Source organism: Kogia breviceps, chromosome X (assembly GCF_026419965.1).
Source record: "Kogia breviceps isolate mKogBre1 chromosome X, mKogBre1 haplotype 1, whole genome shotgun sequence".
Lineage (NCBI taxonomy): Eukaryota > Metazoa > Chordata > Mammalia > Artiodactyla > Physeteridae > Kogia > Kogia breviceps.
This window is the reverse complement of record NC_081330.1, coordinates 118,831,368-118,851,983: the sequence shown is the minus strand read 5'-3', so window position 1 is coordinate 118,851,983 and position 20,616 is coordinate 118,831,368. Positions and strand designations below refer to the sequence as shown.

The 20,616-nt window shown below is 41.8% G+C and overlaps 1 protein-coding gene across 1 annotated transcript in view; it reads right to left on the bottom strand.

Moving 5' to 3' along the window:
• The window catches only part of MAP3K15 (mitogen-activated protein kinase kinase kinase 15), a 122,119-nt gene that overhangs the window by 66,707 nt on the left and 34,796 nt on the right, over window positions 1-20,616 (bottom strand). Inside the window, 2 exon segments of the mRNA XM_067023184.1 lie at window positions 3,646-3,840; window positions 20,238-20,260. Of these exon segments, the coding sequence (XP_066879285.1) occupies window positions 3,646-3,840; window positions 20,238-20,260 (218 nt within the window).

Sequence of the window (20,616 nt, the reverse complement as noted above, 5' to 3'; positions counted from 1 at the left end):
CTCTCTGGTATTTTCAAACACAGAGAAGACAAGAAAGTACCTTACTTGAACAGTAGTTTCCCCCACGGTTAAGAGATTTCCACAAAGCTGAACAAAACGGCAAAGCCATGAAACAGAGTAAAATGAGAACTTCTTTAAAATGTGTCTATCAGGTGTCCCCAGCTAGTAATCATAAAGCTTTTTGCAGCTGGTCGAGAGCCAGAACCTGGATGTGTCCACGAGCAATCCAAGAAGCCGTGCCTGGACGCTTAGGGGCAACCTCGGCCTTTTACCCCCTACTCCTCTTGTCATTTTTGACAGCCAGAGTGCTTTTCTGTAAGCAAATATAAGACGTAAAACTTCCTTCATGTGGGCGTCTAGATAATAATAGGGATGTAGGACAACATTTCGAGCAGTTTAAGTCCACACTGGAATGTCTCACCATAGCCCCTCAAAGAACCAATGCTAGTATCTGGTATTTGGTTTAAAATCTTTGAAAATGACCGAATTCGGTATACAGAGGCCAACTTACAATGACCATAGATTGACTTAAATATGTTGTCTACGCTCCAAGTAATTTGTATTTTATGGAGCCTGGGCATTGCCAAGCTGTAACACTGTCAACGCATTAAGCAGCTGAAATGTTTTAACTGTAGACAGTAAAATTAGGCTGTTTATTAAAAAGAATAGGTTCAGTAAGCAATACTCTTCAGAGAATGAAAAACACCACCTAAGAATAACAAATGTCACTTTTAATAGTTATAAAACTATGTCAATAAAAGTGTTTACCGTACACAGCCTGGTCCAATGCTTATAATAAGATCTCAATGAACATTTCAGGAATTAAGTGATGCCCCAGAGGAAGTGCTCTGATAAAATGATCAGTGCATTGCTTTAATTTTTATTTCCTTATTTGTCTATTGCTTATTACCCCAAATGATGAGCAAATTAGCAGATTCTACTAATGTTTAAAATTCTATGATTAATCAAATGAGTCATTAAGTTGGGTGACAGCCATTGTCCATTTGCTGGACTATAAAGGCATCAAAGCTATTAAAGTATTATTAGTTCAGCCTGACAAGTAAAAATTTATACTTTAGTTTAGACTTGTTTTCAAGGGTAATTCTGAAAAATAGTTTTAATAAACTAGAAACCTAATAAGAATGGTAACTTGTAAATAAATGAACAAAACACTGAATTAAGTATGGCTTAGAGACATCATATATGTAATAAACATGCAGCCATTTCTGTCTTTGGTAACCAGGGAAGATGTTGCTAATCAATGTGGGCTTAGAAATGGCTGCAGGGGGGCTTCCCTGGTGGCGCAGTGGTTGAGAATCCGCCTGCCGATGCAGGGGACCACGGGTTCGTGCCCCGGTCCGGGAAGATCCCACATGCCGCGGAGCGGCTGGGCCCGTGAGCCATGGCCGCTGAGCCTGCGCGTCCGCAGCCTGTGCTCCGCAAAGGGAAAGGCCACAACAGTAAGAGGCCCGCATACCACAAAAAAAACAAAAACAAAAACAAAACAACAAAAAAAGAAATGGCTGCAGGGACTTCCCTGGTGGGGCAGCGGTTAAGAATCCGCCTGCCAATGCAGAGGAAATGGGTTCGAGCCCTGGTCTTGGAAGATCTCACATGCCACGGAGCAACTAAGCTTGCCTGCCACAACTACTGAGCCCTCACGCCACAACTACTGAAGCCCGCGTGCCTAGAGCTCATGCTCCACAACAAGAGGAGCCACTGCAATGAGAAGCCCGTGCACAGCAACGAAGAGTAGTCCCTGCTCACTGCGACAAGAGAAAGCCCGTGCATAGCAACAGACCCAATGCAGCCAAAAATAAATAAGTAAATAAATTTTAAAAAAAGATTAAAAAAAAAGAAATAGCTTCAAACCCCTTTTCCGCACAGGGCTCTGGGCAGCCTTCATCAATCTATCAAAGTCGGCACTTGAGCTGAAAATTTATCTGCCATCCCTGTTACAGATGTTTTAAACCATAAGCACCGTTTACCCTCTCACTAACGCTTGCCAGGTATCAGGTAGCTCAAGGAGTGGAATCAACTAACAGGTATTTCAAGTTCTCTGAAATTAAACCAAATCAAGAGTTGTTTTCCTACTGAAACATACATGAAGTGAACGAGAAACAAACTTGAATCTACTTCTTGCAAAGACCTTGCTCATCTAGCAGATTCAAGCTAGCCTACTTCCTTGTCAGACCTGAAAAAATGATACTGAGAGAGTTCTCTCCCTGAGCTTCACTAAAACGTTCACTGTGCAATAAGACAACAGTTAGCAAGGGGGGACTGAAAGAGTCTTTCCAGGGATGTGCTGCAAAAGGTCCCCCATTTGCTTTCTACGTTGGCATGTGGTCACATATGTCTGGGTTTCCAGTCTTCTTTTCCTATTACAATCTGTAGCAGAAACTCTGTGTCCAGAGAAGAGGTGACACGATAGAAAAAGAGAACAGACTGTTAACAAGTGTGCACCTCACACCAACCCTACAGTAGTAACGCTCCACAGTTCGGAGAGCCACAACGTGAGCCACAGGGACATGTGGTCCCTTACATTTCATTTTAAGTCAGTTCTGCCAGTGCTTCGGATTTTCATTTGTTTTAGAAGGACAAATCCTTCTTTTTTTTTTTTTTTTTTTTTTTTTTTTTTGTGGTACGTGGGCCTCTCACTGTTGTGGCCTCTCCCATTGTGGAGCACAGGCTCCGGACGCGCAGGCTCAGCGGCCATGGCTCACAGGCCCAGCCGCTCTGCGGCATGTGGGATCTTCCCGGACCGGGGCACGAACCCGTGTCCCCTGCATTGGCAGGCGGATTCTCAACCACTGCGCCACCAGGGAAGCCCGGACAAATCCTTCTTGAGACGTAACTTTCAGGAGTAAATCCTTTCAACTGGCCGCAGGCAAGAAAAAAATCCCCAAAACTGGATCCTTTGGTTAAGTAGAATAATTTTTCTGCCTTCAAGTTTTAGAACAGGGATGTTTTAAGGACTGGTTTCTTGAGCACTGAGGCTCAAAGAGGTGAGCTAACTGTTCCAAGGCTACACTGTGAAGAATCGCCCGAGCTAGGATTCAAACCCAAACCTGTCAATTCTTAAATCACTACTCCACACCTTCTCTGACATAAATCGACCAAGAACACGCCACAGGACATGCTGAGGTCAGGATGGCTTCAGCTTGACTCAGTACATCCCGACTTTTACAGCACAAGGACTTATGGTTGGAATGACTTTGCTGACGCATTTTAACAACCTTAACAGCTGATTGGTAGTAGGGAGGAAATCACGTTCAGAAATGACCTTGAAACACAGAATCTCAGAGGTGAAAGAGCATGAAAGAAAATCAGTGACTTAAGTTCCTTATTTTCTAGATGAGGAAACAGCTACAGAAAAGTTATTTGTCAAGGTCACACAGGGAGTTGGAGCCAAACACAAGCTCAACCCTGACCTCAACTCCAGTTTTATTCTTTTTCGGTTACACCTCAACGGCCCAACTTAGTGAGATAGTAAGGAACACTGGATTCCAGGATGACTTCAAAATAATTGGTCGGGGCCCCCCACTCTCTGGGCACTAAGGTCTCTTGAAGTTACGTCACCTCCATGGACGTGCAAGGAAAATCCTGGCAAAGCTCCCGGAGTTGTTGACGGTTGATGAGGATTACCATGAGGTCACATGGACGTCCTTGAGGAGGCTAGTAAACCTGCCCACCAGGGGCACACGCAGCGGACCCAGGATGGTGTCCCAGTTGGGCTGCATGTACTCCGAGGCACGTCTCTGGGCGTCACTCTCGCAGCAAAAATAATCAGCACATGGTGTCATGATGTACGGGATGAAATAATAATTTCCACTAGATGCCCGGGAAAAAGAAACAAAAATGTTTCACGAAATAATTGATGCAGAAGCACAGCTGTGGACTTGGGCAGGTGGAACCTTGGTGGGACAGGAAAGGAGAAAATGACTAACGATGAACCACTTGCACAATATGACTATGAATCTATCACACGCAAAACAGGAAACCACTCAATTTCACAAGCTCTAACACGTGGACATAAGACAAAAATTTCGTTTCAAACGCTGGACTGATCTGTATATGTTTCTGAACTTCATCGGCAAAGATTTCAGGGTTTTAAGTCTCAGAAATTACATCGTTTCATTACATATCCCCCCAAATCAGACGGAACTTCAGCCCAATGATAACCAAGGATTACAACGCAAAGGCTTATTTTCTTTCTTTCAGCATAGGTGGAAAAGCCTTGTTATTTGATAATTTAACCACAGGTGAACTATTTATAAACTTTGTTGAGTAAAAACTGTTTTGCAGGAAGCAGATATTAATAAATATGATTAGTCTCAGAGATGTTTTGAAAAAAAGGATCTCTTTAAAAATTTTTATATTGCCAAACAATACTCAAGTAAAACAGTATCTTTTTGCTATGGAATAATCATGATTCATAGTCAAATTGTAATCCTTTGTAAAGCACAAACACCACCTTTAAATAGCATTAAGCCCATGCTCAGTTTTTAGCATATTTGGAGGACTAAAATATGTTTTTAAATGACATTCTTCTATCATAGTCAATCTTTTGTCTATACTGTCATAAAAAGCAACTCAGTTAAAAATTCAGACTTTCTAATTCCTTTTTTTTTTTTTTTTTTTTTTTGCGGTACGCGGGCCTCTCCCTGTCGTGGCCTCTCCCGTTGCGGAGCACAAGCTCTGGACACGCAGGCTCAGCGGCCACGGCTCACGGGCTCAGCCACTCCGCGGCACGTGGGATCTTCCCGGACCGGGGCACGAACCCGCGTCCCCTGCATCGGCAGGCGGACTCTCAACCACTGCGCCACCAGGAAAGCCCTCTTCACTAAGTTTTAAAGAACTTACATGATGCCAGAAATAATTCATCTGACTTCTTCCCTTTAATTTCTTAAACTAAGGGAGTTATCTAGGAATTTTGGCATAATGCAGACATAAATTTGGGAAGTACACTTTCACCAAGAATGAGAAGTCAAAGAAGCAACACAGTTTCATCTAAATTAAAAAGAAATTAATTAATCACAGAGACAACTGTCAGAATGCTACAATCTCAGATCAAACAGAAGTCTTGGGAAAACTTTCCACATTGGGGAACTAGCTTGAAACAAACATGAGACAGACATTTTAAAGTTTCCCTTTTGAATAAGATTTGCTTACACAAGGACAGGTGGCATCATTATTTCTATCTAAATTCAAAATACAAATAATTATCCTGCAATTCTCTCCCTCTTTTGTACCTTCTAGGGCATCTATAGCCCTGTCAAGACATGTCTTTAGGCCCTAAAATAATTCGTTCAGCAAAAATGATTAGTGCTGCTCCACTCAACCATATTTGAGACTGTCAGCAAACTTTTTCTGTAAAAGGCCAGATGGTAAATATTTCTGGTTTTGTGGGCCATGTAATTTCTACTGCAACTACTTGACTCTGCTGTTACAGCATGAAAGCAGCTGCAGACAACATGTAAACACATGAGCATGGCTGTGTCCCAATAAAACTTTATTTATGGGCACAAATTTGAATTTCATATTTTCACATGTCCTGAAGTATTCTTCATCTTCTGATTTTTTTTCCCAAGCATTTCAAACTGTAAAACCCAATGCGAGCTCACAGGTCATACCAAAACGGGTGGTGCGCCAACCCTTGTCTAACACTAAGCTTCCTGATGTTTCATGATTCCTGAAAATAGGTTTTACGAGAGTACTTACCCTGCTGCAAAATAACAGCTGGATACTGTCCCCATGGACACTAGATATTGGGGTTAAACACCTCAAACTACAAATGTCAGTCTGTTACAAAGAGAAGTAGCAAAATTTTTGGTGTGTTGGTGATAACTGGGGAATAGGAGGAACAAAGACGCTTCCCCCTCTGGTAATACCTTCAAATTCTCAACGACAGGTTCAAATTGCCCAGAAAATTAAGGGTTTGGTAGGTTAGAGACGAATTTCTCCATCATCTATAACAAGAAAGCCATGTTGCTAAAGTTAATTAAATTAAATGCCATTTATACACTCAAATTAAACTGCTTGTTCTTCTACCTGAAATTGGTCGAGTTTATGGTAAAAGATTTCCTAGTTCAGAGTAAGAGGGAGTAAAGAGCTGTGTGAATCAGTGAAGTCCAGAAGATTAAAAAGAAAAAACCCTTAAAGAAATAGAGCTTGCTATTTTCAAAAAGTTAGAGCTAGGCTGGATGTGTGTGGAGCTCCTCAGATCCCCTCCCCAGGAAAACAAACGTAACTGGTAACAAATATTTTTTAAAAACCATTTAAAGTCTCTATAAATTATCTTAAGAACATACAGCACATGGAGAAACCTTTACTTGAGAAAATCGATTAAATCTTGATAAGAAGACTGAGACTCTAGTATATGAGCTATAACCTGCTCTTCTCCTACCCTCGAGCCCAGAGTGACAATTCTACTCTGGATGGGTATAGCTAAGAAGATGGGACCCCCTCCCACCCTCAGCTTCAAGTCTAGGGTGGCAGTTTCTCCCTGGGAAGGCTAGGCCACCAGCATGCTCATTCACCACAGCCCTGTCCTGTAGAAGCTCTATTCCAGGCAAGCATGGTCAAGAGGACCACGGCTCCATTTCTCCACCGCATTCCCACTTATATGGCAGAAGCTCTCTCTTAGGTGAAATAGGCCAAGAATACTGCCCTGATCATCTATGTCCCAGCTCACATAGGGCAAAGGTTCCATGCTGAGAGAGGCAAGCTGAGAAGACCAGGGACTACTACCTTTGCCCAGCACCCCACTCATAGCAGGGTATCATTCTGAGAGAGGCAGGCTGCTACCCCGCCCTCCCCAGCTCTGGAGCAGTGGTGCAGAGGCTCTGCCTAGGGAAGAGGCATGCTGTAAGAACAGAGAGCTTTGCATCTCTCCCTAAGGGGACTGACTTTATGTGAAACATAGCATGGAGAAGTTCAAACCTACAGGCACTGTCAAAGACATTGGAGATTTTTATCGCAAGAAATTAAGAGGAGGCTGGTAGCTCCATGACAGCATTGAGTGAAAGGTAGACAAGCTAGAAGTTTAACAAAGAGAAACAGGGGAAGAGAGAGTTATGAAAGGCTTCCTGCGGTCAGAGTGAACCTTAAAGACCAGCTTTAAAAACCACCCCTGCAAAGAAGCCCAACGTTAATGATATTAGACTGTGGAACATTTATGTCTCCAGTGATTGGCAAAAACAACAAAGCAATCAGCTAACAATTAGGGGAGGCTAACAACTGGATGTAATATCGAGAGGAAGATCAGTCAGAAACTTAACAGGGAAACTGGGGAAAGATACAGTCAAAGAGAGCCCAGCTATAACCACTGTCATCCCCAGGTGGGGATGGGAGGGTTAGGGTAGCTGTGTGCATGCTCAAGGCTGCACCTTCTGAGGAGTGACATCAGAGGCTGCACACTGGAGGAAATAGGCTTCACTGAACTAGTCCAGCAAAGTCACTAAACAAATAAACCAGCAAACAGGAACAAGTTCCAGAGGCAGGAGGGAGAAAAGTCAGTATCCAGAGTTGCTACATTATCTAAAATGTCTAGTTTTTAGCAACAAAAAATACAAAACATGCAAAGAAACAGGACAGTGTGATCTGTATACAGGAGAAACAGCAGGCACCAAGTAACTGCCTTTGCAAGGACCCAGGTATTGGACTTTGGAGACAAAGACTTGAAAATTACTATTATAGGTATGTTCAAAGAAATAAGGGAAACCATACTTAACACATTAAAGGTATAACTACAATGCATCATCAAATACAGAATATCAATGAAGAATCAGGAATTACCAAAGAAGAAGCAAATGGAAATTCTAGACTTAAAAAGCATAATAACAAAAATTAACAATTCACTGAAGGGGCCCCCAACAGGAAATTTAAGTGGAAGAAAGAATCAGTAAACTTGTAGACAGATCAATAGGGATTATGCAAACTGAAGAACAGAGAGAAAAAAGAATGAAGAAAAATGAACAGAGCCTCAAAGAAATGTGGGACACCATCAAGTGCACCAACAAACACAACTTATAATGGGAGTCCTGAACGGAGAGGAAAGAAGCAGAAAAATACTGAAAGAAATCATTGCTGAAAACTGCACAAATTTGATTAAATGAATCTACATATCCAAGAAGTTAAATAAATTCCAAGTAGGATAAACTCAAAGAGATCCACACCCAGATACACTATAGTCAAAATTGTGAAAGACAAAGTCTTGAAAACAGCAAGAGAGACAAGTGTCTTATCGTGTACAAGGGCAACCCAATAAAATAAACATCTGACTTTTCATCAGAAACAGTGAACGCTAGAAGGCAGTAGGACGACATATTCAAAGTGATGACAGAAAAAAAAGTGAACCAAAAATCTTATATCTAGCAAAACTATCTTTTAAAAATGAAGACGAGGGACTTCCCTGGCGGTCCAGTGGTTAAGACTCCGCACTCCCAATGCAAGGGGCACGGGTTTGGGGGATCCCTGGTTGGGGAAATAAGATCCTGCACACTGTGTGGTGCACCCTTAAAAAAAATCAATCTGAAAATAAAGGTGAATCTGACGTCAATGAAAGTATACAAAGTCTCTAGAGAAAATTTGAACACCCTAATAAAGGATCTGAAAGAAAACCTGAGGGGAAATAAGACATTTTCAGGTAAACAAAAATTGAGATAATTTGTTCCTAGCAGACCTGTCTTACAAAAAATATTAAAGGAAGCTCTTCAGGCTGAAAGCAAGTGACACCAGACAGTAATTTTAATTCACATGATAAAAACGAAGTATGCAATATAGTTGGTTATACAGGTAATTGTAAGACACAATATAGTTACTAATTTCTTCTATCTTAACTGGTTTAAAAGACAATTGCAGGGCTTCCCTGGTGGCGCAGTGGTTGAGAGTCCGCCTGCCGATGCAGGGGACACGGGTTCATGCCCCGGTCTGGGAAGATCCTACATGCCGCGGAGCGGCTGGGTTCGTGAGCCATGGCCGCTGAGCCTGCACATCCGGAGCCTGTGCTCTGCAACAGGAGAGGCCACAACAGTGAGAGGCCCGTGTACCACAAAAAAAAAAAAAAAAAAAAAAAAAGACAATTGCATAAGATGATGTATATAATCATACGCTGGGGCCTGTAACACATAGATATGTAATATATTTGACACTAGAAGTAAAAAAGATGCAGGTGGAAACAAAGCTGTATTGGAAGGAGGAAATAGCACCATTTGGTAACTTGAATCCACAGAAACAAATGAAAAGAATCAGAAATGGTAAACAAACAGGTTAATGTAACTCTGCAAGTACTTATTTTCCTTTCTTCTCTCAGCTTTGTTAAAAGATAATATTATACAGAGTAATAATTCTAACAAAAAAACATACAAAGATTACAACTAAATAAACCTGAGTATCCATAAGAGGTAGGTAAGTTGAAGGTGCAGGAATCCAACCTATTTGGATAGAATTGTTAGAGGTTTTAAAACTATTTCCAAAACAAATATTTCTGCTGAAATCTTGACAGTCTTCCTTTAGCAAACCTATTCTACCCAAATAGCACAAAAGTTAACTTTTCCCCAGTCCTGCTCTAATGCTCAATAATGAGGTGTGAAAAAAAAAAAAGATTTTGACAAATATATGCTCTGTGCTGCCACAGGTTATGGCTCAAGTGGGCAGAACAGCAGTGGTGAAGGCTGGTGAAAGCCTGCCCACAGCTGGAGCGGATCTGATCCTCTGAGCAAACATTTAGCCTCAGTTTGAGAAAATAAGGAGAAAGAAAGGGAACGCATGAACTCTGAAAACAACTGAACAAGTTTAATGAACAGGACTGAGGAGACAGCAGTCAGCTGGAGCCTTGGAAAAGTAAAAATACTTCCTTTGAGAAAATCTTTCATAAAGATTTTTAAAATCTTTTTTTTTTTTTTTTTTTTGTGGTATGCGGGCCTCTCACTGCTGTGGCCTCTCCCGCTGCGGAGCACAGGCTCTGGATGCGCAGGCTCAGTGGCCATGGCTCACGGGCCCAGCCGCTCCGCGGCATGTGGGATCTTCCCAGACCGGGGCACGAACCCGTGTCCCCTGCACCAACAGACGGACCCTCAACCACTGCGCCACCAGGGAAGCCCAAATGCCATAATTTTTAATGCCTGCATAATATGCCAACTGGTGAATATGTATAATGTACTTCATTAATCTATTATTTAACTTTGTTTTGAAATTTTTCTTACTATACACTGAGATGAACACCTTTGCATATGGCATCTTTACACTGTGGTCTTTTCCTAAGAATAGCTTCCCAGGAGTGAGATTACTAGAGCAAGTTTAAGGTTCTTGATATGTGTGGCCAAGTTGCTGTCAAAACGGATGGAGGAATTTACACTCCCACTGGTAGTGTACGAAGGCACTTCAATTTCATCACTGTCTCAGGAGAGCTGGGTAGTGGGTTTTTTTTTCACATTTGCTAAGTTAGGTAAAAAAGAAATAACTTATGATTATTGAAATAGGAAGTATCATATCAGCTCAAGCATAGCAAGATAGTGGACAATTTGTATAGCCAAAGATTGAATCCCAACTCTGCTCCATACTAGATGATGACCTTGGAAAATGTACTTATCCACCTAAACCTCAGTTTTCTCATGTTTAAAATGAAGACAATAACACTGTCAATTTCTTTAAGTGATAGAGGCTTAAAGACGGTCATGGTACATAGTGGACATCCAATAAAAGTATTAGTTATGTTAGATAGTTCTCGACCAGACCGGGAATTCTGAACCCGGAGTCCATTAGTTCTTGGGGGTCTGTGAACTTGAATGAGAAAAAAAAATTCCACCTCTGTCATCATTTGCCTTTAATTGAAATGCAACAGAGCCTTCGATCAGGAATGTAGGTAACCCATTCTTGTTTTAGCAGGACATGCGACTTTGTCACTAATAGAAATCACAGAATTTTTCATGTCATATTACAGTTCCTGCAGAGATCTCAAAATAACTCTTATACTTAACACTACTCCAAAATCATGACAGTTTTTAGACTTGCTGCTTCATTTTATTATTTGAGACATTAGTAAAGGAGGACATAGATTACAATATACAGCTTTAAAAATATTTTTGATAACTATATTTCAGTATAAATATAGTCATACTGAAATATAGTTGGTCTCCTTTGTAATCCTTTGTATTTATTTAAGCACTTTAAGATACATTCTGAGAAGGGGTCCATAGGCTCCTCCAGACTGACAAAGGAGTCCCAGGCCCCCAAAATGTAAGAAACCCTGCTCTGGACTCCAAGCAGATGTTTCACATAGAACAGCCTACCTACAGCCCTAAAACATCAGAGATTCTTCAGTGGGCTTCATATATGAACATTTCCATCATAATAGTGTGAGTTCCATCCATAAACAACTGTCTGGATTCTCCATGACAGCCCAGGAGAGCAGAGCATGTTGGAGTCTCAACCTAATTGCCCATCAGGTTCAACCATGGCCACTAACCAAGAACATGTGGGACGCACCCCCCAGCAGGCTCCTCTGCAGGCACCCTGTGCAGGAAGGCCAGCACAGAAACACAAGTGAAGGGGTCTCATTACACCAGCACTTAGTTTTGTTTATGGCTAGCAGCAGCTCACATAGTTGGTCAAAAACAGCACAAGTTTTATAAAGTAATTATTTGGAGCAAATAAAATGTGTAAGAATTTATCCCAACCAATTCATGATGAGACTTTCAGCTTGACCTTCCAGGGAACATTTTTAAAGTAATGATACAAACATTTAACCAGTCAACAAATGGCCTACTCAAAAGAAGGGGGAAACATCTAAGGCAGATGGAAGGTGGTTTAATACTGCTCATGAGGCAAGCTGATTTCTGAGCACTTATGGAAGAATGCATATCTTGATTGCTGGTAGATTCAAGCTTTGGAGCTTAAATCTTGTAATACAAATGGGCTGTAAATCCTTAGTGAAAACTAGAATTTAAACAGCACAGAAAATTGTTCCCAAGAAAATTTAGGGAGCAAATGCGCAAACCTAAGACAATTAAAAAATTATTTAACATAACCGTGTCTGACAAAGTCAATTATTAAGGAAGAAAATTTAGGTCAGGTACCACTCTAAAAAAAAATTATTACAAGGTACAATTCTTTGTCTAGTCAGTTAAAGGAGAATTTTTAAAAATCAGCATGCATGCACATCAGGGAAATGCACTTTTTTTTAAGATCAATGCAAATCACATTCTACATTGCTATCTTTCTATATTGGCCTGGTCATAAGAGGAACAAATGCATATACAGAAGCTGAGTAACATTTTCAATTGGATAATCAGATTACTGTGCCACTGAAAGGTGAATGAAGATATCCCTGTTGGAAACATGCCATGTAGCACCAACTGAGCTATTCCAAGAGTCCATCTGCTTTGTTCAAATAACAGAATGGCTATCATAAAGTTAGAGAATTATTTCAGAGCTGGCACAAATCGCAGTAATCACCTTATTAATAATCATCTCATTTTATAAGGGAGGAAACCGATTCCCAGCAAGGTTAACCAACTGGCCCACAGATGACCACAGAGACAGGTAAATCTCATGTCCTCCCCCTCCCTTGCTAGACTTCTTGTCACTAAACTGTCAATCCAGCTTAATTCTGAAATATCCTTAAATAGACACGGACATGACATTCAAAACAAAGTGCCCAACACCAACAGATGAGTGGATGGTGAAGTTTATGGTATGTGAATTACATCTTAAAGAAAATAAATGGGTATCATGGGACACTAAAGACTTATTCAGTTGGTAGGTAGAATTAAATATTTCTATCTCGGTTCTGACATTGGCCCTGTGAAAAGTGACATTACTCCTGTGATATTCAAGAGGTACAGAGAAAAGTTTTATGGTTCACACCTCCAAAGTACTCCAACTTATTTATTTATTTATTCAGAGTACTCCAATTTAAAAGAGAACACAGACCACAGGCATGAAGGGGAAAAAAAGACTTGAACAGAGAACTTAAGATGAGGTAGAAATAAAAAATAGCTATACAAATGAAATAAATATTCAAAGGGCAGACATTTTTACATAAATCACATTCAATGCGTAATAAAATTCTCCCTCTCCATCTACTATGAGAGCTAGTCTTCCTGTTTGAAATTGAGTCTTCACTAATAAAAGTGGTAGAAATTCTGATTCTGAATTCAGAAAACCCAAAGGATATGGAAAGTAGAAAAGAAATTTAATTGCCTTTTTACCAAAGTGTCCCTAAGCAATCTACATCATCCTCGGTAATTTTGGATCCCAAGCCAAAGCAAACTGAAGAACTGAGAAAGGCAAGAGGGGCAGGACCAGGAGAAATTCTGTGATTCTAAACTTGAGGCCTCAGTGTGCTTGTAAGCCAGGTAAAAGACTTCCAGTATTGTAGACAATACCCCCAATACTGCCAATGTCTGTTTCTCAAAGAATTTTCACTTCACTGGGATCATAGAGATAACTATTTTGATGGGAACAATGAGCTTCTTTTAAATCTCACTGGCTTTCCAGAGGAAAAAAATAATTACCTAGTCCAGAGGTCAAGAACCAGATTAGTTTTTTAATAAGGTGCTTTTTAGTAACATGATCCTTAGCTTGGAAATTTAACTCTGCTTTTAAAAAACCATCTCTGATCTCTGGCTTTAGGACATGACAAATGAAAGTAAGGTCTAGTTTACTTTGAACAATTTCTTTTACAAGTATTGGGTGGAAAACCTCATCTTCTGCTAGTAATTTTCCTGGGGTACAAGGAAGGTTTATGTCCCCATGCTTCCTCTCAGGTGAGGCTACACATAGCTTCCAAATAATTTCCCACCAATTCAAAGGAAAAAATTATTTCTGTGCATCTCAGCTTTCAAGGTACATGCTTAGTCTTGGGGTATATATGACTTACATATTTGTCAAGTAAAATGATTATAAGGTGGTGGACACTCAGGCATACGTACACCCACATCCCCCCTTCAAGGAAGGAGGTGCTGCCCCAGCTACCAGGAGCATTGTAGCTCTCACCCCTGCTGTCAGCCCCTTCTGGAACTGCCTCAGCTGCAGAGAGCACTTCACACAACGTCACTCTCCTTCCAGTGAGGGATGGATACAGGAGAATAAAGGCCTGGCCATCCCATCCCAACTCAGAACTACTCCAAAAGGTCATTCCAGCTCAGAGCTCCCCAGGGGGGATAGGCCAACGCTGCCACTGAGCCTGCATCCCAGTTGGATTTCTCTCTCTTCCCAGTCCTGCTTCCTGCCCTCCTCTCCCTCAGAGGTGATCCCAAGGGCACTATTCAAAAAATCTGTTCACTAAACTCAGCCTCAGAGTCTACTTCGTGGGGGGAATCAACCTGCAAAATATAACGTAACTTTGAAAGTATGGTTGTATTTACAAAGGAAAATTAAAACAAACAAAGAATACCTGTGGACTATGTACAATAATAACAAACTACCAGAAAGTTCCAAGGTTTAATAGATAAAATAGTCTCTTGGGGTTGGGTACATTTTCACTCTTGTTTTCATAAAGGCTATATTTTCACTCTTGTTTTTGATTGTTCCTCATATAAATATGTCTTCTGAAGTGATAAAATGCTGAAAGGGTCTATCTTTGTTATCTCTAAAGCAGTAGAAGATAGCCTAAGAAAGAAAATGAATGAAAATAATATATGAAAAGAAGTCATTTTTATGTATCTCTGATCAAAAACTGAATTACTTTTTTTTTTTTTTTTTTTGCAGTACGCGGGCCTCTCACTGTTGTGGCCTCTCCTGTTGCGGAGCACAGGCTCCAGACGCGCAGGCTCAGAGGCCATGGCTCACGGGCCCAGCCGCTCCGCGGCATGTGGGATCTTCCCAGACCGGGGCACAAACCCGTGTCCCCTGCATCGGCAGGTGGACTCTCAACCACTGCGCCACCAGGGAAGCCCTGAATTACATTTTAACTCAAATACTGAATTACGAAGCAAAATATGATGTGTTAAAGATTTCTGTGAAAGGTATTTCTTTTTAAAGTTTTTAAAAAAATATTTACTTATTTATTTATTTTGGTTGTGCTGGGTCTTAGTTGCAGCAGGTGGGCTCCTTAGTTGCAACACATGGACTCCTTAGTTGCAGCATGTGAACTCTTAGTTGCAGCATGCATGTGGGATCTAGTTCCCTGACCAGGGATCGAACATGGGCCCCCTGAATTGGGAGTGTGGAATCTTAACCACTGTGCCACGAGGGAAGTCCCGAAAGGTACTTTGTAAAAACAAATCTTGAAAAGGAAATTAAGAAAACAATTTCATTTACAAGAATGTCCAAAAGAATAAAATATCCAGGAATAAATTTAACTGAGAAGGTAAAAGACTTGTACACAGAAAGCTATAAAATGTTGCTGAAAGAAATTAAAGGGGACCTAAATAAATGGAAAGACACCCTGTGTTTTTGGATTGGAAGACTTAATATTGTTAAGTCTTAAAGTGATAAACAGATACAACGCAATCCCTATCAAAATTCCAATGGCCTTTTTTGTAGAAATGGAAAAGTTGATTCTCAAATTCATATGGAACTGCAAGTGGCCCCAAATGGCCAAAACTGTGTTGAAAAAGAAGAACAAAGTTGGGGGAATCAGATTTCCTAATTTCAAAATGTACTATAAAGGTACAGTAGTCAAAACAGCATGGCACTGGCATAAAGGTAAACATACAAGTCAATGGAATAGAATTTCAAGTCCAGAAACAAACCCTTACATTTATGATCAGTTGGTTCTGACAAAGGTGCCAAGAAAATTCAATGGGGAAGGAATAGTCTTTTTAAGAAACGGTGCTGGGACATCTGGATAGCCACATGCTAAAGAAAGAAGCTGGACCCCTACCTCACACCAGACACAAAAATTACCTCAAAATGGGTCAGAGAAATAAATTTAAGAGCCAAAACTATAAAACTTTAAAAGGAAACATAGGAGTAAATTCTTCATCACCTTGGTTTAGGCTAAGAGTTCTTAGATACAGCACCAAAAGCATGAGCCATAAAAGAAGTAATAGATAAAGTCTCTGATAAGAGCCTTGCTTCCAGAATACACAAAGAACTCTACAGCTCCATAGTAAGACGAAAAAAACCAACTAAAAATAAGCAAAAGACTTGAATAGACATGTCACCAAAAAAAGGCTATGAATGGCTAATAAGAACATGAGAAGACGCTCAACATCATTACCCACTAGGGAAATACAAAACGACAATAGGATACCACTCCATACTCACTAAAATGGATATAATAAAAAGACAGACAATACCAAGTATTGATGAGGATGTGAAGGAGCCAGACCTCTCATTGCTGATGGAAATGTTAAACGGTATAGCCACCTTGAACATTATTTTTATAGTTTCTTACAAAGTCAAACATATATTTACTATATGATCCAGCAATTCCATTCCTAGGTATCTACCCAAGAGGAATGAAGACATATTTCCAACACAAAGACTTGTACTTGAATGTCTATAGCAACATTATGAATAAAACCAAAAAGCGGAGACAATCCAAATGTCCATCAACTGGGGAATATATAAAAACAACGTGGAATATCCATGAACTAGAATACTTTTCAGCAACAAAAAAGAACTACTGATACTTGCTACATCATGGGTGAACCTCACAAACATCATGCTAAGTAAAAGAAACTAGATGCAAATGACCACATTACTGTATCCTTCCATTTCTATGAAAAGTCCTGAAAAGGTAAATCTATAACACATAAAGCAACTTAGTGGTTGCCTGGGGCTGGGATGGGAACAGGCATTGTCTGGAAACAAGTATATTTTGGGGTGATGGAAATGCTCTAAAACTGGGTTGTAGTGATGGCTGCACAACTCTTAAAAATCACTGAATTGTGTGTACACAGGTGCATTTTATGGTATGTCGATTATACCTAAAGAGTTAAAAAAAACAACAACCCTGGAACACGAGACTATAAGCATCAGCTGAAGAAGAGGTGAGCACAAAAGGCGATACTGTGCTGCCGAAGAACAGAAGAGCCCAGAAGGGCTGCAGGTCTGGTCCAGCCCGAAGCCTAGAGATTGGCTTCCCATCCTTTACATCCCCGCAAAGCAACTGCTCCTAGAAATGGCAGCAAATGTAGCCATCTGCGATGGCTAATTTTGGGTGTCAACTTGACTGGCCACAGGGTGCCTAGATTAAACATTATTTCTGGGTGTGTCTGTGAGGGTGTCTCTGAATGAGATTAGCCTCCGGATCAGTGGACTCAGTCAGGCAGACCACCCTCCCCACTGTGGTGGGGGGGGCGCCATCCAATCCACCGAGGCCTGACCAGGACAAAAGGCAGAGGAGGAGGAATTTGCCCTCTCTTTCCTGCCTAACTGCTTGATCTGGGACACCTCATCTCATCTTCTCTGATCTACACCATCGGCTCCCCTGGTTCTCAGGCCTTTGGACTTAAACCGAATTACACCACTGGCTTTTCTGCGTCTGCAGCCTGCGGATGGTAGACTGTTGGGCTTCTCAGCCTCCATAATTACGTGAGGTAATTCCTCATAATAAGTATCTCTATCTCCCTCTTTCTGTATCTCCAATTGATTCTGTTTCTCTAGAGCAGGGCTCCCCAACCCCTGGGCCGCGGACCGGTAGCTGTCCGAGGCCTGTTAGGAACCGGGCCGCACAGCAGGAGGTGAGCGGCGGGCGAGCGAGCGAAGCTTCATCGGCCGCTCCCCATCGCTTGCATTACCGCCTGAACCATCCCCTCCCCGCCCCCGACAATCCATGGAAAAATTGTCTTCCACGAAACCAGTCCCTGGTGCCATAAAGGTTGGGAACTGCTACTCTATAGAACCCTGGCTAATACACTATCCCTCTACCAAATGAAGCCGAGTTCCATGCATCATCAGGCACAACTCTAGAAACATAAAATACTCCCTGGAGGCAGAGATCTCAACGCATCTTGGTTTCCATATATTCATAAATCACTTCAAGCACCCAGCTGCATGTTCCGTGTGCGGCATTTAATCTGTACCTGACTCACGGGACTTCATAATTCACCAACTACAACTATCACAGACCCACAATTTCACCAGATGCTCTCTCAAAACCTCTGGGGTCACACGATCCATACCCCTGCTTCCAAGCAGCATTACCTCCATCCATGTGGAGGGGACAAGTGAACAAACTCTTCTTAAAAGTCAGCTGATTTACTTTGACATTCTATTTCAATGTTTAATCACCATTACTTGTGAGATGTCTATTCTGCGGACCCCAACCTTTTTTCAGTTTGCCCTACTTCCACGACATCTGGAGTAGAAATAACCACTTCCCTGCTTCCTGAAAAGGGATAACATTTGAAAATAACCATGAACAACACCTCCTGAGGTTTGCTTCCCTTCAACTTTTCCTCTTAGGTGCTATTTTCAACCCTTCCGGTCACCTCTGGTCCTTTATCTTGTTCTCCTGAATGCTCTAGATTTTCATACCCCATCAAGCATGACCACCAGTCCTGGGCACAGAATTCTAAAGTAATGCCGCATACAGCAGAGAGATTCATTGCCAAATTGTTTAGGATAAGTTTGTTCCTAAAAAACAAACAAAACAAACAAAAGCCTAGGGAGAAAGACGCTGCGGTAGAATTACCAAGAATGTGAAGGAATTCCTGGGTGTTTAGACAAGGGAGAACATACCAGAAGGGAGGGTATGTAGTAGAATGGTAACAGGATGACACCAAGTCTCCCCGAGAACAGGATTTCTAGACTCCAACACAACTAACAGTCAGGATGTAAAAATAGTTTTCTTCCTTGCCCCTTGCCTAAACGTAATTCTGGTTTTAAGGAATACATGTTTCCTAGACATTCCTTGTTATTAAACCCAAGTTACGTCTTTTCACTTGTACAACAAATATGGAACACGGACAGTGAGTGCTGGAAGTTATCTATGAACGAAACGACAGAGTTCAACCTTTTCATTTTACTGACAAGGGCACTGAGGATTGGGGTGGGGGATGGAATGGCTGCCCAAAGTTACTAAGAGACAGAGCTGGGGCTACACCCTGTGCCTCCCAGCCTCAGGCCCAATCTCCTCTGACTGGATTCCTGTCTCCAAGGAGGTAAGTTAAGAAATCAAGATCTAGAAAGAACAGGAAAGAGCCCATAGTGGGCAGTATTAGCATGTAAATGGGACAAAATGAAGTGAAAAATCTTCCCATTTCTTTTCCCAAGAAAACCATCTTGATGCCGTATTTTCAGGTCAGCTTATTAAACCCACGCTCCAGTGGTAACGATATAAACTGTACTTGTTTTGTTTCTAGAATTTCATCCTCGGGCTTGGAGGAGGAGAGTCAAGGCTTCCACCTCCAGCAGGGAGCTCTGCCTGGGTCCTGGGGAAGCCTGGGCCCCGCGGCTGCAGGGTGGGACCCTCTGTGGAGGGGGGACGTCACGCCAAGCTCCCGATCCCCTGCAGAGGGCGCCTTCGGGAGACCTCTACCTCCTGGGCCCTTTTCTCCCTCTCCCACTGGGAACTCCAACTGGAGTAGGAAAAGAGGCAAGGGGCCCTGCCCTTCTAGAGGGTCAGTGGCTGAGGGCCAAAGGAAAGGGAAGAAAGAACTGTCCTTAGTCTAGGTCACAATTTCTCGGAGGATGGGCAGGTTTTTTTGGGGGGGTGCATTCAAAGGTACAGGATAACCATGGCACTATTTCCAAGGGTATGATCTTATTTGAATGTTTTTAGGGTGGGGGAGGGTTTCATGACACAAGTCAAACCAAAACGGTGTTATCACTATGTCATTGCAGGAACTTTTAAGGCAAATCAGGAGACTCTAGCACATAAATGGAAAGAAGTGGAATTCCATACCGCTTCTTTTCAGCTTGTGGCAGGGAACTTTGGGCTATGCTCCCACCTTAACTCCGGTATAAGTTCACGTCTCTTTGTTGTGAGGGAAACTTTGGTGGGAAGCATGGAGGCACTGGCTCCAGCAGAAAGAATCCTGGTGGTCCACAGGAACACCGACCCAGCTCGGAAGACAGCCGGGTGGTTCCAGGCTCAAAGTCCTAGTGTGTAACGAAGAACAAGTACACCTGCCTGACCTTGCCCTCTGCCCTGCACCCTGGGCAGCTGAGTGGGGCTGATCCAGCTGGCAGCTTAAGGGGTAGGGGTTTCTAGGTGTCCCCCTTAGAAACACAACCAACAGGTACAATTAGACATCACTTGGCTATCTGTGGGATTTTCAGGCAAGCATTTTATATGTATACATTCACAAAGTTAAAAATCTGAAAATACAATACTTACTGTGTTTTCTTGAGTAACTATATCCTGAAAAGAAAAGATAGGATCAATATAGCTTTTTTCCAAAACAATTTCCATAAGCACTAGTAAGCACTTTGTCCCCATGCCATCATCTGGCACCCATTTTAGAGCAAGAGTTAATCATTTGAAACCTCCCCCTGTAAAAGGCTTCCAAAAGAATGGGCCTCTAAGAAACGTAATATTCATGTTCTAAGAAAAATTTATCATGATTGGTTAGCTTTGGAATTCCTGGGGGACATATATGGCTATAAGGATTTTCCCATAGCAATGGCAACGCTTCTGTCCAAAGATATTTTGCGATTCAAGTTCAGGGCTCTGAATGCCCTGCACCTCGCTTGCTCAGTGACAGCAATGCAGCGCAT